The sequence below is a fragment of the Narcine bancroftii genome, chromosome 14, assembly GCF_036971445.1.
Source record: "Narcine bancroftii isolate sNarBan1 chromosome 14, sNarBan1.hap1, whole genome shotgun sequence".
NCBI lineage: Eukaryota > Metazoa > Chordata > Chondrichthyes > Torpediniformes > Narcinidae > Narcine > Narcine bancroftii.
The window spans coordinates 51,401,914-51,425,855 of NC_091482.1; the positions used below are offsets into that span (position 1 = coordinate 51,401,914).

The following is a 23,942-nucleotide window of genomic DNA, read 5'->3' on the forward strand; positions in this document are numbered from 1 at the left end:
CTCTTTGACTGTAAAACATTTTGGGATAATACAAAAATAAGCTGTTTCTCCCTCACTGTTTACCAATAATTTTCCTTCCACCCATTGCACTCATTAACTTATTGATTGCATTTTTGAAGACGAACTTTGCGGCATGTGATTGCTAATACATTTGCTTTAAATTAAATATTTAAACCCTTGCAAACATTAAAGATTTTTTTTGTTATCGTAATTTACTTTTTTTTTAAAACCGACCACGATATTAAAACTCTATGGTCTATGGTTGAAGTAACAATTTGTAATTGAAATCATTTTCAAACCAGAACTACAGGGAAATTATAAAGCCATACCCCAATGAATTCACGTTTGTAGGTAGGCGACTACAGTGCAATGGTTAAGTAATATTTCTGAACATATTTCAATAAGTTAATAGGCTTAACAACTGTTTGGCCCCAAGAGCATTTTGGTTGCCATGAAAGACCTGCAAATGTTTCCCTTCTCAAAACGATTCTTTCCACAAATATCACAATGGCAAGCTGCAAGACTTGATAAATTCCAAACAATTCTTGGAGCAGCAAAGTATTTGAATTTAAAGTGTATAATAGTACTTCTTCTAAAGAACCATTATTTAGCATGAACCAAGACTCCTTCCATTACACATTTTGGCGACAGTAGGAATAAGTTGCGTGCAATTATCCGTGAATTAGTTTGAGATTAGAGTTTCAAAGTTGCATAAGAGCAAAACGTAAAATGGAAGTATTTACATGTTTGTAGAACTTAAGCCATTTTCAAAGAGAGAGTATGCATTTTTCTACAGCAAGTGTCATATTAATTGCACACCCACCTCGTAAGAATTTGTAGTCTCAAGCTCCATTTGTAGCTTCTGCAGGAAATGTGGGATAATATCGATGCAGCATTGCTACATCTTTCACTTCAATGAAACTGGGTAGAGAGGCTTCAAATACTCCTTCAAATTAATGAAAGAAGAAGGACGGTCTGCAGTTCTGACCAGCTATCATGAAATCAAGGAGATGATGGTTGACTTCAGGAAGGGAAAACAAGAAGTGTACGATCCAGTGATCATTGAGGTGTCAGAGGTGAGTAAATTTAAGTCCTTCGGAGTCACTATCTCGGAAGATCTTTCCTGGACCCAACACACTAATGGCGTTGTGAAAAAAAGCAGGTCTCCGCCTCTGCTTCCTCAGGAGTTTCTGGAGGTTTGGTACAACATCAGAAACCTTGGCAAATTTCTGCAGATGTGTGGTGGCTGCATCATGCTTTGGTACGGGGACACCAAAACCGCTGAGTGTAAAACCCACCAAAAGGTAGTGGACCCAGCCCAGGACATCGCAGGCAAAACCCTCCCCACCTTCGAGAACATCTACAGGGAACGCTGCCATTGGAGAACAACAACAATCATTAAGGATCCACACCCCTCCAGCACACGCTCTGTTCTCGCTGCTACCATCAGGAAAGAGGTGTAGGTGCTACAAGACTCACACCAGCAGGTTCAGGAATAGCTGCTATTCCTCCACCATCAGACTCTTCAACAACAAACTCAATCAGGGACACATTTAAGGACACTTACTTTTGATTCCGATTCAGAGAGCAAGGAGAGAATGCTACTCGAAGGTGTGGAGCCACAGTGGGGGCAAGAAGAGTCAAAGCCCACCAACCCACCGGGGCCAGAGGGCAGAGGGACCCGGCAGCTGAGTTCCACAGCCCAGGTGAAAGGAGGAGAGAAGCGAGCCAGCTCTGAGGAGAAGGGAGGTGCCAGAGGGATAGAAGCCGAGAGGAGGCTGAGGAGTGGCTGTGTCTGAGGGAGGAGCAGGTGATGGGAAGCCGAGCTGGGCAGATGGACCAGATGATGGGAAGCATCTTAACGGCAGCTGAGCCAGGCCAGAAGGTGCAGACAAGGGCACAGCACAGAGCCTGACGGGGTGATCCCCTTTTTGATTTAATGTGGGATCAATGGCTGTCTTCGTTATCCATAATCCCCCACACAGCTGGAACTGCTTTTCATTTCCCAGAGCGATTCTAGCTGTGTGGGGGATTGTGGTTAACGAAGACGGCCACTGCATGTGGCATTGCTTATGTTTTGCGCAAATCTGTACTTCCACCATAATCTGGAATAATCCGAATACCAAGAAGTGTCCAGTCCCAAGAATCTCGGATAAAAGGTTAAGCACCTGCAGAAAAAAGAACGTCATGGTTGTATGTACTCTGACAATAAATCTGAATAAATAAATCGGAAACAAAATGGCAATTTGTCTGATTCCTATTTTGTAGGCTTTGACCTCAAAAATAATAAAGTACTTCAAAATTAATTCCATGAAACACCGAAGTCGGCAGGTGCTGTGATTGTAGTAAAAACACACTGAAATACTGGAGGTCCTCCAGAATTACAATGTGCTTCTAACTTAAAAAATAATTCACTGGCTGTGAAAAACCATGTGGTGCAGGAAGGTACAATGCATTAAATACACAAAAGTGCTGGAGAAACTCAGCGGGACCCACGGCGTCCATAGGAGGTGAAAAACCGTAACCATTGTTTCCTGCCTGAGCCTTTCATCAAGGTGAATGACTGTTTTAATTTTTAAGCGAGGCCTACTGTTTTCTTCCAAATCTATTGAAATGGTATCAGTGATTCTGCATGAACTCATAACTTTAATCGAGCTTACTCCCAGATCCGATAGCAAATCTGACAGAGTTCTAATTAGCCATGCACCAGACCCAGGCTGCAGATGGATGCAGTTACAGTACTTGGTCTGCTCTTTAAAATTTAATGTTAATTGGAAAATGTACAATAATATTAAATTGCCATGCTTCTGCTTGGGTAAGAGACTGAAGAGACCCGAAGGATCCTGTTTCAGGGTGCTGAAGTCACAAGAGACTGTGGATGATGGAATCGGGGCAAAAAACAAACATTTTGGAGAAGTTCAGAGGGAAGGAGCAGCATCTGTAGGAGAGAAAAACGCCGGTGATTTGCCTCAAGACCTCACTCAAGGACTGAGAGCAGAGAGGAAAGATAGCCATGTATGAAGAGGAGAGGGGAACTGCGAGACAGGGAGCAGTGGGTGCACTAGAGACGGGTGAAGAATAGTGGGCAGATGGTGCAAAGTGGGGAAGGGAGCATTATTATTAATTTTGTTTTTAAAACAGACAACACATGGAAATTCCGGTGATGAATATGTGACATTATAAATTGTCATCCACTCTGTGATGCAGGATTTATCACTGTGTTGCTAAGGTTCCACGATATCTAATATGACAGTTGCAGGATTATCCTTCAATTTGGTAAAGGAACAGCATTTGTTTGGCCTTGGGGCATACTTTGAGGCCTGAAATGTTGGTTATGTACCTTCGCAATATAAAGTACACCGCTGGACCAGCTGAATTTCTCCAGCATTGTTTTTTACTTCCACTGCATTGTCTACTGACTTACGCGCTTTATTTTCGTTTAGTCTTTGCACAATCAAAGTCCGCCCCAAAGTTCGACAGAGCCTAAGTGAATTTCTGAAGAACAGTGACCGCTCTTGTAGAGGACAGTCAACTCCCGGTGTAATTTTGTAATCGTAGCGCAGCATTTTTAAATGCCGCGATTGAAGTATTTGGAGTGATTGAGGGCTCTTTTGCAGAGCAAGTCAAATGTATTTAACACATTCTACTGAGTTTTAAATTTAAAATCATGATCTCCACTCTGACACAAAATAACAGAAAGTAAAAATTCAAGGCTGTAAATGATGCAGGGGCTGAAATTATACTTTGTACAACATGTGCTTTTCCTTCACAGTTTGTAGCATCATCTGAAGTGCCTGATAAGATTACAAACCTTGCAACTCAATTGCAGATGTTAAGTTCCAATGCAAATGCACATGGCAATCACAAGTAGTCGCCAGGACCCTGGAAACTGCACTGCTTATTCAATGTGAGCACAGCTGATTTATGCCAGCCTAATTTTTTTTTCTGCAAAAGTGTGACACTTTTCTGTAGCGTGATCAAAAAAATTACCAACTCAATGTATATTTAGCTACTAAGATATTCTCCAATGACTCCATCGCTCCCTCAACAGCCGCCTGAAGTGAAGGCAGCCTATTTAAACTTCAGTTGTCACATTTGATGCCAAGCTGAGAAAATGGAAAACATATTCATGCCATTTCCATGTCCTCTGCCTTTATGGCATTGCCCAGCTCCTGAACTCAACCAGTGGCAAAACCCTCATTCAATCCTTGCTGCACATCTTACTATGCAATTCTTAGTCAAATTTTGCTTGATACTTATTCTGTAAAGAGATATGGGAAAGTTTGCACTTATTAATACAATGTATGGAGTATGGTGAATATAATAACATACTGCAACACATTTATTTTCCCTCTCTGTTCTGCAGTTTGCTTACATTTCTTTATTTGCTTACATATGTATGCTGAGAAGTTTTTTTTTGCACTATATTCTCACCTGCAGGAAAAAAAGAATCTCAGGGTTGTATGCAATCTGAGAATAAATCTAAAATCTGAATTCTCCTATAATCGCATACTGCACAATGTAGTTGTCAGAAATTAGATATTCTGCCTCGCTCGCAGGGAAAAAGAATCTCAGGGAAGCAATATGATGTCATGCATGTATTCTGACAATAAATTTGAAATTTGCATCAATATGTCAAGGGCTGAGAGAAGAGATTGATGCCCTCGATGATCCAGTCTGTGAACGTCCCCAGACACAGAACGCCTTCCAGTCACAATATTAATAATATCAAATAAATCTGTCAAACGTCATACTTCCAACTATCTTTGCATGCATCACTTAGGGTGTCTCACTGATAAGCAGCAATGGCTCAAGTCTAGGCACTTCTAACAGGTGCATTCTCCGCCAAGGATGCACCTGCAGAAGCGGATATATCCCTGTGGAATGGTCTTTCAGGTGGCAGCCCTGAAAGCGCTGTGCTGTCCACCTGAAAGGGACAGCTGCAGGAGAGGCGCCTCGGAGTGCACTCTGGCTCCTGTCAGCGCGGGACGTCGGGGCAGGGGCGGCCGGCGCAGGATGTCAGGGAGAGGGGCTGTCAGGTGCGGGGAGGGAGGCTGTCAGGCAGCGGGTCACTGGCTGATTGTCATCGGCCCACCCCTGGCAGCCGCTTTCTGGCAGTTGCATTCAGGTGCCTCGGGGCACTGCTCAGATGCGGAGATTATCCCTCCCGGAGGTGGGTTGGTGAGTTCTCCTCCGAGCCCCATCAGGCTCTTTCAGGTAGCCTCCCAACAGCCGCATTCGGGTAGAATATGCGGCTTTACATCAGGGTATTCTGGCCACCTGAAAGAGGCTTAAGATGCAACAGCGCTCTGATGGGTAGAGTTGATTCAAATGGCTTTATCACGGGGAGTGCAGTGAGCATAGTTTGTTTCTTCGGTTGAATATTGGCAGGAGAATGAAAGTGAAAGCAAGATTGCTCTGTAGACCACACTTTTATCCAGCAACAATTCACATGTTATTTTGGAGGTTTCAGTGCTTGATTACACTGGATGACATTTTAAAAAAAAGGCTTACTTTCTGAAAAAAATATGGGTATTGAGAGGCAACTTCAAGATGAACATAACGATAATTTCAGATTTGCTGTCTCACGTAGGAAGTTGGAGAAACATTAAATTATTTTTTATTGAATGCTTAATAATAATGCTGACACATTCCAATAGTTAAGCAAATCTAAAAATGTTTTCCCGCTGATTTTCATTTGTGCTCAACATCTGATGCCTCTTGTGTCAGTGACTGACAAGAGTCAGCCAGCACTGATGGACTCCAGTTATCCTGATAACACTTTTCATAAAAGAAATGATCTAGTACTATGGTGCACTGTTATCCAGAATTAGACACATACAAGGTAAAGACTGAACAACAGGCTTTAATCCACAGACTTCCACAGAGCCAGGCTGGCTGTGTCTGCAGCAACTCTGAGTGAGGCCTCGGGAGGCCGGCGCAGGCTCATATCCCGGAGGGGGATTGACTCCCGACTTGAACCCTTCAGACCGACTGATTTGCAGCCGGCCAGGTGTTGCCCTGTCCCCTTACACTTCTTGCAGGTACAGAGGTTGCCCCCTGCAGTGGGCCGGAGGTGTACCACCACAAGCCCAAAATTCATAAAATACAGCCAAAAGTGTTCAGGAGGCCGGTGCCCGGTGTTATATGGCTTTGCAACAACATATCAGAACTTTGGCTGTTAGGTTTATAAATTGCCCCAAATGTTGGTAGGTGGTGGGAGAATCACTGGGGCACATCTAGAGCAAGTCCATGTGTACTAGGGGGAGTGGGATTGATGGACTTTAATGGAGAGTCAGCATAAACTAAATGGTTTCCTTTTAGAAATACGTACTATCGATATGTCACAGCCTCCAAAACAACCAAGTTATAATGTTTGTGACCAGACAAAAAAACCTCACTAACAGATGCTGGTACTTCCAAGGCAACATTATTCTGAGATTTTGTGACAGATGACAACTTTAAGCAGAGATGAACATTTTCATTACAAAATCAGCAAAGAGCAGGTCAGATCAGTTGACCTGCACCTTGTATGTTGGCAGAGGCAGAAGACGATCTAAAATCTGAAACAGGAAGTGAAAATACAGAGAACAGTTGGAGGAAAGGAAGTGGTAAAGAAACAAAGTGACTGCAGTATTTACTGACTACAACATTTCACCACATTGTCTCATTTGGGTGGAAATTCATGTTCCAGTGTTTCGCCAATGTTTGAATTTGTTGGAACAGTGTGCGCACTACTTTCAACTTTGTCCAAAGATATCTTCAAGTCTTAGCACACCATATTTGCGAAGGTTTGAGATTTTTTTTTTGTCTTCACCCAAAAGACTGCTTACAAGTAAGGAATCAATTATTTTCCATTGCATTTGAGGAAAAAAAAACTGGTTTGAGAAAATAAATCAATCAAGAGAAAGCAATTCAGACACAAGTATAGAAACATAGGTGCAGGAGTAGGCCATTTGGCCCTTCAAACCTACACCGCCATTCAATATGATCGTGGCTGATCAGTACCCGGCTTCTGCCTTCTCCCCATACCCCTTGATCCCCTTAGCCACAAGGGCCAAATCTAATGTGAGGGTGAATACTCCAATAAATTTTAACAGCAATGTACTACTATATTTTAGTAAAAATCACTGACACCGATAATTCAGCAAGATTCGATACACCTTCAGCCTCATAAATTATGCAAAACTCGGGCACCAGTCGGGCTTGTGTCAGCCCTTTGAAGGAATTTCCCACTCAGCCCAAGTCCTAACACTCCACAGCCATGCTCGTTTGACCCCATATTTCATCCAATTCCCTTTGGCGAATTACTATTAAACTCACTTCCAATTCAGGGCAGAACAACTCACACACAGCAGTTATTTTCTACTTGTGTTGCTCTGGTTCTCTTAGCTGTTTCCTTGACCCGGGGTCACTGGACACAGGCGACTCCCACATTACCAGGAGGGAGAGATGTGTTCCTAGAAAATGGCCCATCTCACGATTTTCCAGAACAAAGTTCTATTATCTTTGTAAGCGTTGATAAATTCAAGTGGAAAATAGACTTGCTTATTTCTTTGCATTGGTGCTATTTTTATTTGACATCTCAAAATTTATAGGTCGTGATTTCTGAATTCTGTGAAGGCTAATTTCCATTACCTGAACAGCCATGATCCACAGTCGCATGGAGTTGAAACAGTTTCTCCCTATGGGAGCAAAAAAAAAATCTAGGATGCCTGGCCTGGATCATGACTGATTGAGGGTACAATTTTATACAATTATCCTTGGACCACATTGGACAGGTGTAAATATATTTCCTGAATAAATTTTTCTCCAACTAATCAACCTCAAAATTAAAGTTATCAATGGCCTCGATCAAGTGGCATTTTTGCAACGAAGAGTTCCCAAACTTTTTGCCACCCTTTGATCCAGAATCAGAATTTAATGTCACGAACATATTTGCTGTTTCGCAAACATTCAGCTGAAACTGGTGTGTACAGACTTTTAACAGAATAAATTGTGACGCGCTGTGGTAGCAGCAAGCAGAAACATAACACAAAAGGCTACTATTCTACTAGAAGTCTGTACACACCAGTTTCAGCTGTGGTGGCTCCAGAGTGACTGGCTCAGGAGGGGCCGGCTGATTGTCGGCCGGCCAGGTGGAGTCAGCCCCTAGGTGGTCTTCCTGCAGGTATAGAGATCACTCCATGCATTAGGCTGGTGGTTGCATGACCACAACCACCTTACAACAATAAATAAAAATAGTGCAGCCTTGTATTTCCCAACTAGTAGTTATTTTCAATTCATTGGCATTTCGTTCCTTCGCCTACAACACACATGTCAAACTCAGGCCCGCGGGCCAATTTGGCCCGAGATATAATTATATTTGGCCCGCAAGATAATATCAAATATGTATTAGAGCTGGCCCGCTGGCCACCACGCCAGTATAGCGCATGCACAGCTAATACTACAAATCCCAGAATGCTTTGCAAATACATTGGCGTCAGCCCGCTAATCGCCCCCACCTCCTCTCTTTACTTTCATTAGAATCTGCGACCTGTCGCCTAACTCACAAGTAATAAACCCCTTACGAAAAATGGCCAAACGAAAGACAGAAAACAGGACCTTTCAAGACAGGTGGGAGACAGACTATATGTTCATCAGTTTAAAAGACAAACCTGTTTGTCATTGAAGCAAGTTGTTATTTTCTTGACTTGTTGGCTTGTGAAAAAAAAACATTTAAAAGGAGCTTAAAGGCTATAGAGAAATATTATTTATTGAATATTTTATTTCTCATTTGTTAATGCTTCTTCTGGAAAGAGTTTAACCAAAACTATTATTAAACATTTATTTTAATAAGAAAAAGTTTAACGTTACATATGTTGAAAGAAGAGAAAACATGCAGATGTTGTTGAAAATTTTCAACAAATATTTAGTTTGGCCAACGACTTAGTCCAAGTTTTTAATTTTGGCCCTCTGTGAATTTGAGTTTGACACCCCTGGCCTACAAGAATTCAAGTAATACAGTCCTATCTTATATAAACTCTTCCTGTAATTGAATCCTTGGATTCCAGGTATTATTTTGGTAAATAAACACTGAATTCTTTTTAAGGCAACAATGTCTCCCCTAAAGTGTGGAGCCCTCAACTCCTTACTCCTATCCAGGGTTTTGTAATTATTAACATTGCTCATGATGTTCATCAACCCCACTTCTATCACCTCTCTGAATCTTCCCCGCTCCCTGGAGGATACCCTCAGCTTCTGGAGTTTATTTGAAGATATAACAAACACAGTGGATAGAGAGGAACAGATGGGTTGTATATTTGGATTTCCAGAAGGTGTTCAGTAAGGTGCCACATAAAAGACCTTCACAAGAGAGGGATGCATGGTGCTGGGGGAGATGTATTAGCAAGGATTGAGCATTGGTTAACCAACAGAAGGCAGAGGGGTTTCTCTCACTGATAATCAGTGATATGCCGAGTGCAACAGGGGAAGATGCTGGGCCTGCAACATTTCATAATATACATTAATGAGCATGGTGTATAATTCTGGGGATGAAACCACATTGAGTGTAAAAGCAAATCGTGCAGCGTCTGCAAAGAGATAGAAATGGGTTATGCGAGTGGCAAGAGTCTGGATGATGGCGTGCAATGGTAAATGCCAGGTCGTCCACTTTTGAAGAAAAAACAGTAGATCAGATTATTAGTGAAATGGTGAAAGATTGCCGAATGCTTTTGTGCAGCAGGAGCTGGGAGTGCTTGCTGATGGAACCGATTTAAGACTGCAATGAAGAGAAACTGCTTTTCCCCAGAGAGTGTGGAATCTGGAATTCTCTGCCCAAGGAAGGAGCAGAGGCTACTTCATTAAATATATTTAAGACTAAGCAAGATAGATTTTGGTATCGTGGGGGAATTGAGGGTCATAGGGAAAAGGCATCTGAGTCGACTGCCAGGATCAGCCATGATCTTGCTAATGGTCGAGCAGGCTCGATGGGCCAGATAGCTAACTCCTATTCCTATCCCTAACGTTCTCCAATCACTTCATGAAAAAAAATTCCTGCATGGTGGTCACAAACCTAACACTGCACCCTCTCAAAGGCTTTTGGTGGCCTTCTTAATGTGCAACTGGACACAATACTCCCAAGTTTTTCATTAGTTTAGTACAATTGTTTTAGTAGTCTGCCCCTCTTTCAATACACGCTCACATCCAGAAGTTTTTTTTTAAACCAACCTTCTCCATTTGCATTACCATCTTCAATGTCATGGGCACCGATTCCTCTCTGCTCCCCCACCCCATTGAAAATTGCACCATTTAGCTCAAATAAGCTCTCCTATTCTTCCTAGCAAAATGTGTCATTTCACACTTCCGAGGTTCAATTTCATCTACCGTGTGTTTTCCTATTTCATTGGAACGTCTACATTCCCATGATGTCTGTTATTTTGATCTTTATTGACGGCTCCAAGTTATAGAACCATAGAACAATTACAGCACAGAAACAGGCCACTTTGGCCCCTCTAGTCTGTGCCGAACCACTTTTTCTTGCCTAGTTCCACTGACCTACACTCAATTCAGAGCCCTCCCATTCATATACCTGTCTAAATTTCCCTTAAATGTTAAAATCGAGCCCGCATCTACCATTGCAGCTGGAAGCTCGTTCCACACACTCACCACTCTTCGAGTGAAGAAGTTCCCTCTCATTTGCAAACACTCATGCACACAGAGGGTGGCACGATTAGTAATGCAACGCCATCAAACTGTGTTCCAACCTGATGCTGTAAGGAGTGTCACGTTCTCCCCATGTCTGTGTAAGTTTCTTCTGGTGCTCCGGTTTCCTCCCACCCTTCAACACGTTGTGAGGGGGGAGGGTGTAGGTAAATTTGGGTATGGGGGGGCATGGCTCGTGGACGTTACCATGCTGCCTGTCTACATTTAAAAAAGATATTCAAGGTCATTATTATAAAAATCAAATCCGTTCTCTCAATTCCAATCTCAAGCTCTCTTCTGCCTGACAAATGACCTTAGCTGCTAATCACTGCCTTCTGTTTCTTGGTTTTGTAAACAAGTTGAGATTACTTTCTTTCCCATGAGTTTTGAATTTTGTTGACTGATTTGATTCTTCATCAAAACGTATTTGAAAGTTCTCAAACATAATATCAACTACACAATCCTTATTAACATTAAAAATCTTAAATCTAGCCCCATAATATAAACTTTCATCAAACTTGCTGGGATTTCCCCCCCCCCCCCCCCCCCCCCAATATCAACTTGCCCAGACATTTCTCACGAGGCCAAATAGTCTTTGAGGAAGTGGGTACATTGAAGAAAAGGGGAGAAAGGTCTTATCTACAATTCTCCCATTCACTGGCATGACTCCCATTTCTGACAAGCACTGTTCCACAATTTTCAGCCTTGCTTATCTTGATACCCACTTTGAATTCAGCCAACTTTCCAAACTATTTTATTTCTATCCTGCAAGCTTCAAAATAACTATTTTATCACAAGCTTTTGAGTGGTTTATGTTTAACTTCACAGAAATAGACCAGGAGATGCCCTCTCATTGGGGTCAAGAAAGCAAAGAAGTTGCCCTAAACCTGACTTTGCAGTTACTATCACTAAAGCGACAGGGTTTCAAAGAGAGATCAAAACGAATGGCACCATAAATTTTAATTTAAACACAGCACAGTAGCAGGACCATCCAGCGCAGAAGCCCATGCTGTCCAAATACCCCATTGAACCACAATCCCATACGCTTTGAAGGGTTGGAGGAAACTGAAGTACCCGAAGGAAACCCACGCAGACACAGAAGTGCATATGAACTCCTTACAAGCAGCGCCAGATTTGAACTGAGTTTACTGATGCCATAATAGCATGGCGCTGACCGCTACGCTAACCGTGCCGCCTGACATCTGGCACAAAAGCACATGAATGAAACTCTGAAGAATCATTCAGTGATGGACTTATTTCATGGTAACACGTCCACTGAATTGTGACCACATGGAATGTGGGTGGGGTGCTTGGCGCTATGCCAGGCTACTCGGTGATTTATCCTGTTTGGAATGATTTGTTTAGAAAAACTGCACATAAAGTCTGATGTTGATCAATCGTTGGTGCTTTGTTTTTAAGCAGATCAATAACATTGTTAGAACGATGTCACGTCTGGGAAAAAATTAGAAGTACGCAGGCATGGAGAATGCATATTAGTTCTCCACATCAGCCCAGGAGGCTACGGACGTCAGTATTCAAGAATTTGCAAAAAAAACCATACAGCTTCACTGCCTTTTCCTTTACAATTACGTCAGCTTCTCTTCCTTTATGAAATAAATGTCCAGTAATGATTTAATTTCTCAGACATTTCAACTGCCTCCACAAGATCATCCCCCATTTGGCCCTTTCTCTCCACATGTTTACAAAAGGCATTCGAGCTCTCCTTGCCATTCAACCCTAATCTATTGTCATGTCCACACTTTCTCCTATGACCTCAGATTGTCCCTATATTTGGTTTGACCCAACCACATTATGACTCTTGGAACGACCATTTTTTTCCCCAAATTGGTTTTTTTTTTATCCCCTTCATGGAACTACTTCTCACCTGATCTCCTCAAGTTTCAATTACGGCGTTCCAAGCTATTCTTTGATTCCAATCTACTTAAGCCAAATCTATTTTAAATTCATAGTAATTAATCTCTCAATTCTTTGTGCTTGGCCAAGACACTAGATCCAGATCACACTTTCCCAAAGGCTTTCCCTTCCCCACTCTCCACTTCTCCACTTCCCCCCTTCCCCACCCCCCCCACCCCCCCCCCCCCCCGCCCACCTCTGGCCCCTGGTGCGTCAGGCTGGAAACATGCTGAACATTTCCATGCATTTCAGGAACCCTTTTCTTACTTTTGTTTTCCTCTCGCCCGATCCCACTCCTCGTGATCATGGTGAGTTTTAAACAGTTTCTCCAACTTAGCTGCAAATTTGCTCATCCATCTCCTTCCCATGTACTGAGAGACCAGTGTAAATTGACCTTCCCACTGGAGGTGAGTGGTAGAGTCTAGGGGGAATTGATGGGAATATTTTTATTGCCAAAAATAAACTTTGTTCATAATAATTTACAAAAGGCAAACCGTTCAAAGTCTATTCCCACCCTTAGTTTCATATCTATACATTCCCGTCACTGTTCATTGGTATATTTGATTCTTTTTACACTATTACCACCCCTGTAACACCTTGTCAGTTCTCTTCCCTCCCCCCTCTCCCCCATTATTTGAAGGGCTTCCCCTCAGATTCAGCCTCTCAATGCCAGATAATGGGAGGGCTCTAGACTGTGGTCCTTCCCCACTGCACCCTCGTGTTGGTTGCGCTAAGCAGCAGCGCGTCCTTCAGCAGGTACCCCTGCAGCCTGGAGCATGCCAGACGGCAGCATTCATGCACTGACGTCTACATGTGCTGAAAGACCAAAGTGCACCTTTCATCGAGCTGATGATCTTCCAGCAGCTCTGGACGTCTGACTCTGTGTGCATTCCCGGGAACAACCCATAGATCAGAGTCCTGAGTCACGCTGCTGCTGGAGATGAACCGTGACGAGGACCTTTCCCCATTCACTTATAAGGGGACAGAAAAAAAAATTGCTGGGAATGGGATTGCTCTGTGAGTGAGCAGAAACTTGATCCACTGAAATTATCCCCCTTTACACTACAAGGAAACATAGCCTATATAGAATATCAAAGAACAATGCACTTCTATCTAGATTTGTAAACTGGCTCTCATGTAGAAATTCAACCACCATCTCCTGCATATCTGACCAATAACGTCAAACTTCAGAAAAGTGGAACAACATGCAGATACCACTATTACTGCATGTTAACATAACCAATCAAGGTCAAAATCTAACCAATCAGTGTATTCATAGCGGGAAGCACCAGTGACTGGGACCAGGGTTCAGATCCTGTGCTGTCTGGAACAAGTTTGGACCTTCTCCCTCTGGATGCTCCTGTTTCCTCCCAGAGTACAAAAAGTATTGGTGAGGCCAAATTTGGAGTACTGTGTACAGTGTTGGTCACCAAATTATAGGAAAGATATAAACAAAATAGAGAGAGTGCAGAGAAGGTTCACGAGAATGTTGACAGGATTTCAGGGTCTGAGTTCCAGGGAAAGGTTGTGCAGACTGGGGCTTTTTTCTCTGGAGCGTAGAAGATTGAGAGGGGACTCGATAGAGGTGTTTAAGATTTTAAAGTAAATGTGGATAGGCTTTTTCAATTAAGAAAGGGGGAGATTCAAACTAGAGGACATGGTTTAAGATTGAAGGGGGAAAATTATAAGGGGAACATGAGGGGAAATTTCTTTACGCAGAGGGTGGTGGGGATGTGGAATGAGCTTCCGGCCGACGTGGTCGAGGCGGGATCATTGGTTACATTTAAGGAAAGACTGGATCGTTACATGGATAGGAGGGGACTAGAGGGGTATGGACCGGGCGCTGGTCAGTGGGGCTAGGAGGGTGGGGATTTGCTACGGCATGGACTAGTAGGGCCGAACTGGCCTGTTCTGTGTTATATGGTTGTGGGTGTTATTGGGCGGCACGAGCTTGTAGACCAAAAGGGCCTGTTACCATGCTGTGTGTACAAATTAAATTTTTTAAAATTTCAAGCATAACATTTAAAATTTAAATTTAAAATTTTGTGACCCATCATTCCAACTTCCTTTTACTTCCTTATCCATTTGCTGTCTTCTTTTCCCCCATGGACACATAGTCCTTCTACATTTCCACCAGCCAGGCCGTGAGCACACTGCTATCTTCACAATTACTAACTCTGCCAATAATAACAAACTGAGGATCGCTGAGCTGTGAATAAACTGAGGATCACTGAGCTGTGAATAAACTGAGGATCACTGAGCTGTGAATAAACTGTGCAGAACAGGCAAATCATTTGCCAATGACGTTCGACAAACAAATCAGATTTCAGATTTATTGTCAGAGTACACACATGACATCGCATACAACCCTGAGATTCTTTTTCTTGCAGCCGCGGCAGAATTACCTCTTATTGGTAGTGCAAAGAAAAACTGTACACATGTAAACAAAGAACTGTAAACAGACAACAAATGTAAACAACTTGACCGTGCAATACAGAGCGAACTAAATAAAATCAATAAAGTGCACAAATACTCTGATTGAGTATGTCATTGAGGAGTCCGATGGTGGAGGAGAAGCAGCTGTTCCTGAACCTGGTGGTGCAAGACTTGTGGCACCGATACCTCCTTCCTGATGGCAGCAGCAAGAACAGAGCGTGTGGTGGGGGGTGGGGTGTGGGTGTAACTAAAGATTACACCATGTTAGGAAGGCTATGATATGCAAACCAAGAACCAGAGTTTGCTTCCAGAGGATCTGTATTGAACAACAGATTAAGTTATTTGAAAATGGCATCAACTTTTGGTAAGGCCACACTTGGTGGCCGTATTATAAAACAGCAGAAAGAAAATCTAGAAAAAAAATAACAAGATTGACAACATATACATGAAAAAAAGAAGCTGAAGGCTGACATTACATAATTTTTTATAATTTTATAAAGCTTTGATGAGGAATACAGAGAAGATTCCCGTGTGTGAGAAAGGTCCAGCCAGTTAATTCTGAAGCACTGCAAAGATCTCTGAGAACTGGCAAAGTGAGTGGATAAGATGAACACTATTAATCACTGGGAAAGAATAAAAAGGCCAACCTGATAGATTTAGATGAAGGAAGAGAGTGGGAAACTCAAGAAAAACATACCCACAGCCATGGACCAAATGACCTGTTGCAGTCAGTGCAAATGTTTGAAAGAGAATAACTTGCAGGAGAAGTAAGGAGAGGGAAATGAGACCAAAGGATTGGTCCTTCGGGAGTCATAATTGATCAGATGGATTGAAAAGCTATCTTCTGTAACAGCCATTCTCAACTGGGCTCTACGGTCCCCCTGGGGGCCATACACATTGAAGTAAAAGCCTTGTTTTTTTTCACGTCGCATGTTATGCTGGCCGTCTCTCTTATCTGTGCCTCTCAGAATCTTGTAGACCTGCATTAAACCACCTCTGATCCTTCTACGCTCCAAAGTGAAAACCCGAGCTCTGCTAACCATGCCTCATTTGGACCAATTTACAGCATTGATTTAATTTTCCTCTCCATATTTCTCCCACAAGTTATTCTCTTTCACACATTTACATTACGCAGTAACACATCATTTGACGTAGTTAGTTCATGGTCATGTTTGTTTTTCTTGCATTTTCTAACCTTTTCTTTCCACTCACATCTCACCTTAAGCAACCCCTATGCCATTGGTGCTCTTTGATAAGTGAGGAATTACTTAAGGTAGGATATGAGTGGAAAGAAAAAGAAAAAGTTTGAAAAGCACTGATCTAAATCTAGGACTGGCCCTTTTATTCTTGTCCAGCCTTCCTTTCAATATTACCTAAAAATGAGGAGGGGTGGGGGGGTGGTTGCATAGCTGAGAAAAAGGTTGAGAGTGGCTGTTCTATAATAATTCATACACGATAATCATCTTAACTTCAAATACAATGCTGTAACACATCACTGGACTGAACTCATTTCCACATTATTCTGGCCCAGAAATGTTCCCAGGTGAGGCAACAATTTGCCCGCACTTCTTCTGACATTAAATAACGTTTAATGATTTGTAATTCAACTTAAGGCATGAATGTCACTGATAAGACCCATTTATCATTCTCTATTTGCCCTTGAGCTGGTGGTGGCAGGTCAACTTCCACAAGTAGAAGAGTCCTTCTAATGGGAAAGAGTTGCAATGCTCTGACTCAGCGCTGTTGGACGACCAGCATTAGGTTTACAGATCAGGGTGCTGTGTAACGTAAAGAGGAATAGCACATGGCACAGTACAGGCTGTTCAGGCCTTGATGTTGTGCTGACCTAAATATTCTTACCAAAAAAAATACTAAACCCTTCCTACCTTCTAATTTTCTTTCATCCATGAGACTCTCTTAAATGCCCCAGCCTCCACCACCACCCCGGCAAGGCATTCCAGCAACCCAAAACTCTGTTTAAAAAAAACTTACACCTCATGTCACCTCTAAACTTTCCTGCCTTCACTTTGCACTAATCCCACTGCTCTCTCCCGATAGCCCGCTATCAGTCCCCAGACTGATCCCACTACCCCGCACTCCCGACAGCTCGCTATCAGTCCACAGACTGATCCCACTGCATAGCCCCACTCTCTCCCGACAGCCCGCTACTCATCCCCACACTGATCCCACTGCTCATAACTACCCCGTGTCGGACCCCACACTGATCCCACTGCACTGCCCTGCTCTCTCCCGACAGCCCACTATCAGTCCCCAGACTGATCCCACTGCCCCGCTCTCTCCCGACAGCCTGCTATCAGTCCCCAGACTCATCCCACTGCCCCGCTCTCCCGACAGCCCGCTATCAGTCCCCAGACTCATCCCACTGCCCGGCTCTCTCCCGACAGCCCGCTATCAGTCCCCAGACTGATCCCACTGCCCCGCTCTCTCCCGATAGCCCGCTATCAGTCCCCAGACTGATCCCACTGCCCCGCTCTCTCCCGACAGCCCGCTATCAGTCCCCAGACTGATCCCACTGCCCCGCTCTCTCCCGACAGCCTGCTATCAGTCCCCAGACTCATCCCACTGCCCAGCTCTCTCCCGACAGCCTGCTATCAGTCCTCAGACTCATCCCACTGCCCGCTCTCTCCCGACAGCCCGCTATCAGTCCCCAGACTGATCCCACTGCCCCGCTCTCTCCCGACAGCCTGCTATCAGTCCCCAGACTCATCCCACTGCCCCGCTCTCTCCCGACAGCCTGCTATCAGTCCCCAGACTCATCCCACTGCCCTGCTCTCTCCCGACAGCCTGCTATCAGTCCCCAGACTCATCCCACTGCCCCGCTCTCTCCCAACAGCCCGCTATCAGTCCCCAGAATGATCCCACTGCACTGCCCCCTTCTCTCCTGACAGCCCACTTCTAGACCCCACACTGATCCCACTGCCCCACTCTCTCCCGACAGCCACGTGTCAGTCCCCACACTGATTCCATGGGCCTTTCTCAATACGATTTCTTTTGACTTATGATGGGAGTGCCGAAACGCAAATCCATTGCAAGTCGAAGACGACCTGCATCTAAGTGCGGTCTCACCAGAGATTTTTTACAGTTGCAACACGACCTTTCAATTCTTGAACTTAATCCCCCAACCGTTGAAGAGAAGCAACCTTAACTATCCTCCTTAGTAATATTGCCATGCATCTGCTCACAAGCCTTCCTCTGGGGATGACCAGTTGGTACCTTGGGTGTCTCTCCTCGTTGAATACTTCCATGGAACACAGAACATCCTCGAATGACAGGATGGATAAATCCTCTGTCAATATATGCTCTATTTTGGGGACAGGGATATTCTCAGAGAAGATTTAACAAACAATGTGGATTATACAATGTGGAATGAAAGGAATAAGCTTCACTGCCTTCTTGCCTCCACTTTTCTCCTTATTTATTTTCCAATCCCACCTCAAACTAAATATCTCACTGCCTCGATCTTGGGTGCTAGAATCCTGGTCTGTTTATAAAAATACCACACACTAATCATCTGTTTCACTGTAAAGGAGGTCTTGTTAAAAATCAATCGGGTGACAGTAACTTGTGTTACAGAGAGCATGTGCGACATGGTTATATCTATACATTTTGTATACCTGGCCGATGTTCATGACTGTTTCCGTCTGTCATTCACGATTGAACATTTCTTATCCACTTTTTCTCTCTCTCTGCCAGTAATATTAGACGGATCTAGTTTAAGAGAGCCGGTGTACTCCGTTTTAATTATTGAAGGAGTCCAAATAAGACGCAAACGTTGCATGGCATAATAATCATGTCCTAAAACTGTGGGGGGAAACTACAACAAGTGGAGCTCCGGATGGTTGCTTTGATCCGTCCTGCCACTAATTTCTCAGCCTGTTTTCCCGTTTCTTTTTGTTGCTGCTGGTCTCCATCCTTTGAAACAAGGAAACAGATCATCGCTGCGACAAGTGAGAAACAAATAATGGTCTACGATCCAAGGCCAGCAGATTTATCAGACATGCATGACCTCGCTCCCATTAATGGTATTCCTCCACACGAAATGCGAGGCGACTGAATGCCAGATGGGTGCACAAACGCTACCTTTCAATCTTGCACGTTCACACTCCCGCACTATATGCATTAGAAATAAGGCGGAAGATTGCCTCTGGCACGATGTGCACAAGAATGCCGAAGGGATTGACATGTCATGTACGCCAGCTCCAAGATCAGCCCGGAGGAGCAGTAAAATACCTCCCCATGAAAGGGGGGGGGGGGCAGCTAAATAGGCCCAGTAGCTCACCAGCTTAAAGTGCGAGTTAACACACTGCAGTCACTCAATGTGAGGCAATGCTTCTTTAATTAAAACGGTCGGTGGGGGGGGGGGGGGGGGGGGGAACGCAGAACATGAAATGTGAATTATCACGTGGTGGTGTATCAATTTCCAAATATACTGCAAGTCATTTGCAATTTACAAGGGGAAATGACTTCTCTGCGAAGTAAATGTCTGCAAATTTGGGGGGGGGGTATGAGGCAGACCCAGGGGAGGGCGCAGTTATTCAGCAGAACCTGTGGCTCCCGTTCTTGGGTCCAGTGCCATTAAAGGAGCGTGCCACTCTCCCCTGAGCAGTGCCAGCAGATTGGTACTACTGTACTAATACTGGGGCGTCTCCTACCTGACTGGCTTTATGGAATTGCTTCTTCAAGCCGGCAACCGACATCCTGACCTTCTCGGGGAGGGAGAGGGGGAGACAAGTTGGCTTTTTTTTATCCCCCTGAGGGCTGTCACTAAATGTACCATCGAGTCAATGGGTTGCAAAGCAGGCAACCCTCCGCTGCCAGCTGAGGGCTCCGAGCGACGCCGCTCCTCCACCACCACTCGTTACAGTAACGCCGTTGTATCCACTTCAGGCGCTCTCCGCGAGGCGCCCGCCTCTCGTTGGTCCACACCCCTGTCACTCTAGCGCATGCAAATGACCTTTCCACTCCCCTCCCCGCCCCTCGACGTGATGACGTCGGGTGTCCCCCGAATTGGCCCCGGTCCCAGTGTGGGAAGTTGGAGGGGATCGTCCAATGGAAATAAAAGTTAGTAATGATGTTTACCCTTCAAGTCCCACTTCAGATTGAATCTGAAACATAACATTTGTTGTTTGATACCTGCTTTAGGGTGTTATCCATCTCTCACCATGACCACCAGCCCCCCCCCCCCCCCCCCACCCACATCTCCATCGGGCACACCTATCTCGGCTGCACCATTTCATCAGATGCAAGGATCGACAACGAGATAGACAACAGACTCGCCAAGGCAAATAGCGCCTTTGGAAGACTACACAAAAGAGTCTGGAAAAACAACCAACTGAAAAACCTCACAAAGATTAGCGTATACAGAGCCGTTGTCATACCCACACTCCTGTTCGGCTCCGAATCATGGGTCCTCTACCGGCACCACCTACGGCTCCTAGAACGCTTCCACCAGCGTTGTCTCCGCTCCATCCTCAACATCCATTGGAGCGCTTACATCCCTAACGTCGAAGTACTCGAGATGGCAGAGGTCGACAGCATCGAGTCCACGCTGCTGAAGATCCAGCTGCGCTGGGTAGGTCACGTCTCCAGAATGGAGGACCATCGCCTTCCCAAGATCGTGTTATTATGGCGAGCTCTCCACTGGCCACCGTGACAGAGGTGCACCAAAGAAGAGGTACAAGGACTGCCTAAAGAAATCTCTTGGTGCCTGCCACATTGACCACCGCCAGTGGGCTGATATCGCCTCAAACCGTGCATCTTGGCGCCTCACAGTTCGGCGGGCAGCAACCTCCTTTGAAGAAGACCGCCGAGCCCACCTCACTGACAAAAGACAAAGGAGGAAAAGCCCAACACCCAACCCCAACCAACCAATTTTCCCCTGCAACCGCTGCAACCGTGTCTGCCTGTCCCGCATCGGACTTGTCAGCCACAAACGAGCCTGCAGCTGACGTGGACATTTCCCCCCTCCATAAATCTTCGTCCGCGAAGCCAAGCCAAAGAATAGAAAAGGGTGTTATTTCTCTATTGGAGCAATAGTAAAATGGAAGTGGTGCAAGATTCCTTTATTGTCATGTAATAAAGCAGAGAATGTAATATTACACCACATTTGCTTTAGTCTACTGAAAGGCAGACAGGTTCGCCATCACCAGAAATTGCCCGGCACCCCTCACAGTCAGTGAAAGAGAAGTATAAGAGAGTCCCCACAGAGTCACCGAGTGTCCGTGGACTCGCCTCCAGTGCTCCCGCAGCCTCCACGGCCGCACGGACTCCGGTCCAAACCGAGGCCCAGATTCGAGCCTCCGGCACAATCAGCGCCCCTTCCCAATCTCCGGTATCTGGTCTGCCTTCAGCCACTCTCGGGCCAGTCTCCCCGCAGTCCACAGCCCGGTGCGAGTCCCCTAACCGTAGTCGGCAGCAGCCCATGGGACCCGCGTTAGGCTCCTCAGCTCGCCGCCTGTGCATTTTTCAGCCTCGGAGCCTCTCGCTGGTCTGCCACCGTGATCACCATCCAGTAGGTTGCCTCCTCTGCTACTCCTTCTCATGCAGGTTTCGGACCTCTACTTCCCTGGAGTATGCAACCCCTGTGGCTACTGCTCATTATAGGTGCCACCACCTTGGACCAAGACACCGTGGACGCCGGATATTAAAACACCATAGACCTGAAGGAATTTTTAAAAATGATGGAAATATTAATCTAGTCTGGCATGTTATGTTGTAAAATGCAGTATCATCCTTTTCATCTTTTCTGGACTTCTTTCCTTCAATTTTGCTGACCTCCCCACTCCACTCCAACACCAACCCATCAGTTTGTCTTGATTAAGTTTTTCTGCAATGGCGCCACTTTAGAAATGTTCAAAGTTCAGATTTATTGTCAGACTTCATGGTATCACATACATCCCTGAGATTCTATTTCCTGTGGGAAATAATAGAGTCCAGGGATGGAAAGACTTTTAATTTTTAATTTAGACATATAGCAAGGAACAGGCTGTTTCGGCCCACGAGTCCATGCCACCCAATTAACCTACACCCCCCCACCCCAGTACGTACTTGGCCGAAATGGCCTGTTACCGTGCTGTATGTCTACATTAAAAACGAAAAGGTTGGCCATCCCTGATGCAGTCTTTTCCCATAGCCCACAAAGAGGATTGACATAAAATAAATTTGAGAACTTTGTTTCTAACAAAAAACAAGGGACCAACACACACAAAAATTCAAAAAGCACGAACTATCTACATGCTTTGATATGCTTGCCTTCCTAGGTGGGTGCAGGCATAGAGAAAGAGTTGGATGACAAGTTGGAGCTGAGGCTGCAGTTGGATCACTGTGCACTTTCCTGTTCCACACCATAGAAAGGATGCAGTGAAAAGAGTGCAGAAAAAAAATTCAAAGGAATTTGAATAACTCTGAACCAGAGGGCTTGAGTTATAAGGGAGAGTCTAAGCAGACTGGGACAGATTTTACCAGAGTAAGGAAGAGGAAGGGGCGATCTTATGGAGGCCTGTCAAATAAGAGAGGAATTGGGAGGGTGAATAGTCACAGCCTGGTTTAAATGGGAGGAATGTCTGAAACTAGAGGACATAGATTTAAAGTGAGAGGAGAAAGATTTAAAGGGGATCTAAGGATGGTGGGTTTATGGAACAAGTGCTGGTTCTCAACCTTTTTATTTCCACTCACATATCACTTTAAGTAACCTCTATCCCATTGGTGCTCTGTGATTAGTAAGGGATTGCTTAAGGTGGGATGTTGGTGGAAAGAAAAAGGTTGAAAACCAGTGTTTTAATCGTCCCTCATTGACTCGTTATGTGCACGGTTTCATAACTCCAAAGGAAATCGGCCAATGACAATTTTTCTCAAGCAAAATATTTCAGTAACAATTGGGTCTAGAGCAATGATTCTCAACCTGCCCTTCCCACTCACATCTCACTTTAAGCAATCCCTTACTAATCACAGAGCACCAAGGGCGTTAATTAAAGTGGGATGTGAGTGGAAAGAAAAAGGTTGAGAATCACTGTACCAGCTAGTATGACACTATTTACAGTGTCAGCGACTCAGGTTGAAGTGCAGCACTGTATGTAAGGAGTTTATACATTCTCCCCGTGACCTCTATGGGTTTTCCGAGTGCTCCGGTTTGCTCCCACCCTCCAAAACATATAGGGTTGTCAGTGTAATTGGGCAGCACGATTTTCAATGGCCAGAATGGACTTCTACCGTGTTGTTAATTAAATAAAAAAATTAAAATACCAGTTACAGAGATAGATCTGTTGGTTCAAATCAAAGGAAAGTTTTACTCGTCTGGGGTTCAGTCAGGTCTGATCATGATGGAAAAGAAACTATCCCTGAAGTTGGTGGTGTGTCATGTCACACTTATAAATCCTCTTCATGATGGGAGAAGGGTGAAGAGATCTGGCTGGGATAAAATGTTTTGTATCATGTTGGCTGCTTTTTCAATGCGCCCTGAAAACATTCTTTCAATGGTGCACGTGTAGAAGTGAAGCAGGAGCGAAATGTCCTAAGCCTCCTGCAGGGGTAGAGGCAGTGGAGCACTTTTCTGTGGACCAGGATAATTTACTGGACACGTTTACTCCAATCCATGACCAACCTTGTGAAGCACTTCATGATAGAGGATGTCAGAGCCACTGGCTGGTAGTCATTTAGACCCATCGCCACGTTACTCTTCAGCATCGAATGGCTGAGGGCTTCTTGAAGCAGGTAGGCACTTTAGCCTGCAGGAGGGAAGAGGTTGAAAATGCCTGTGAATACTTCCACCAGCTGAGTTGCGCAGGCTCGAAGGACGTCCAGGGACTTAATTTGGGCCAGTAACATTTCCGGGGTTCACTCTATGGATGGCGACAACCATGGGTGCATGGGTGCCTGATATTGGAGAGGTA

General features: G+C 44.6%; 1 protein-coding gene across 9 annotated transcripts in view; it reads right to left on the minus strand.

The window, feature by feature from the left end:
• The window catches only part of sh3gl3a (SH3-domain GRB2-like 3a), a 124,880-nt gene extending 104,947 nt beyond the window's left edge, over positions 1 to 19,933 (minus strand). For 2 of the 9 annotated variants that reach the window (XM_069911188.1, XM_069911187.1), the window contains exons 1-2: positions 19,707 to 19,933; positions 18,669 to 18,762 (exon numbers count right to left, since the gene is read on the minus strand). In XM_069911188.1, coding sequence (XP_069767289.1) covers positions 18,669 to 18,702 — 34 coding nt within the window. In that variant the 5' untranslated portion in view covers positions 18,703 to 18,762; positions 19,707 to 19,933. Of the gene's footprint in view, positions 1 to 18,668; positions 18,763 to 19,706 lie in introns of those variants that run through there. The other 7 variants (XM_069911179.1, XM_069911177.1, XM_069911181.1 and 4 more) reach the window with 6 other exon arrangements.
• Positions 19,934 to 23,942: the final 4,009 nt, after the last annotated feature.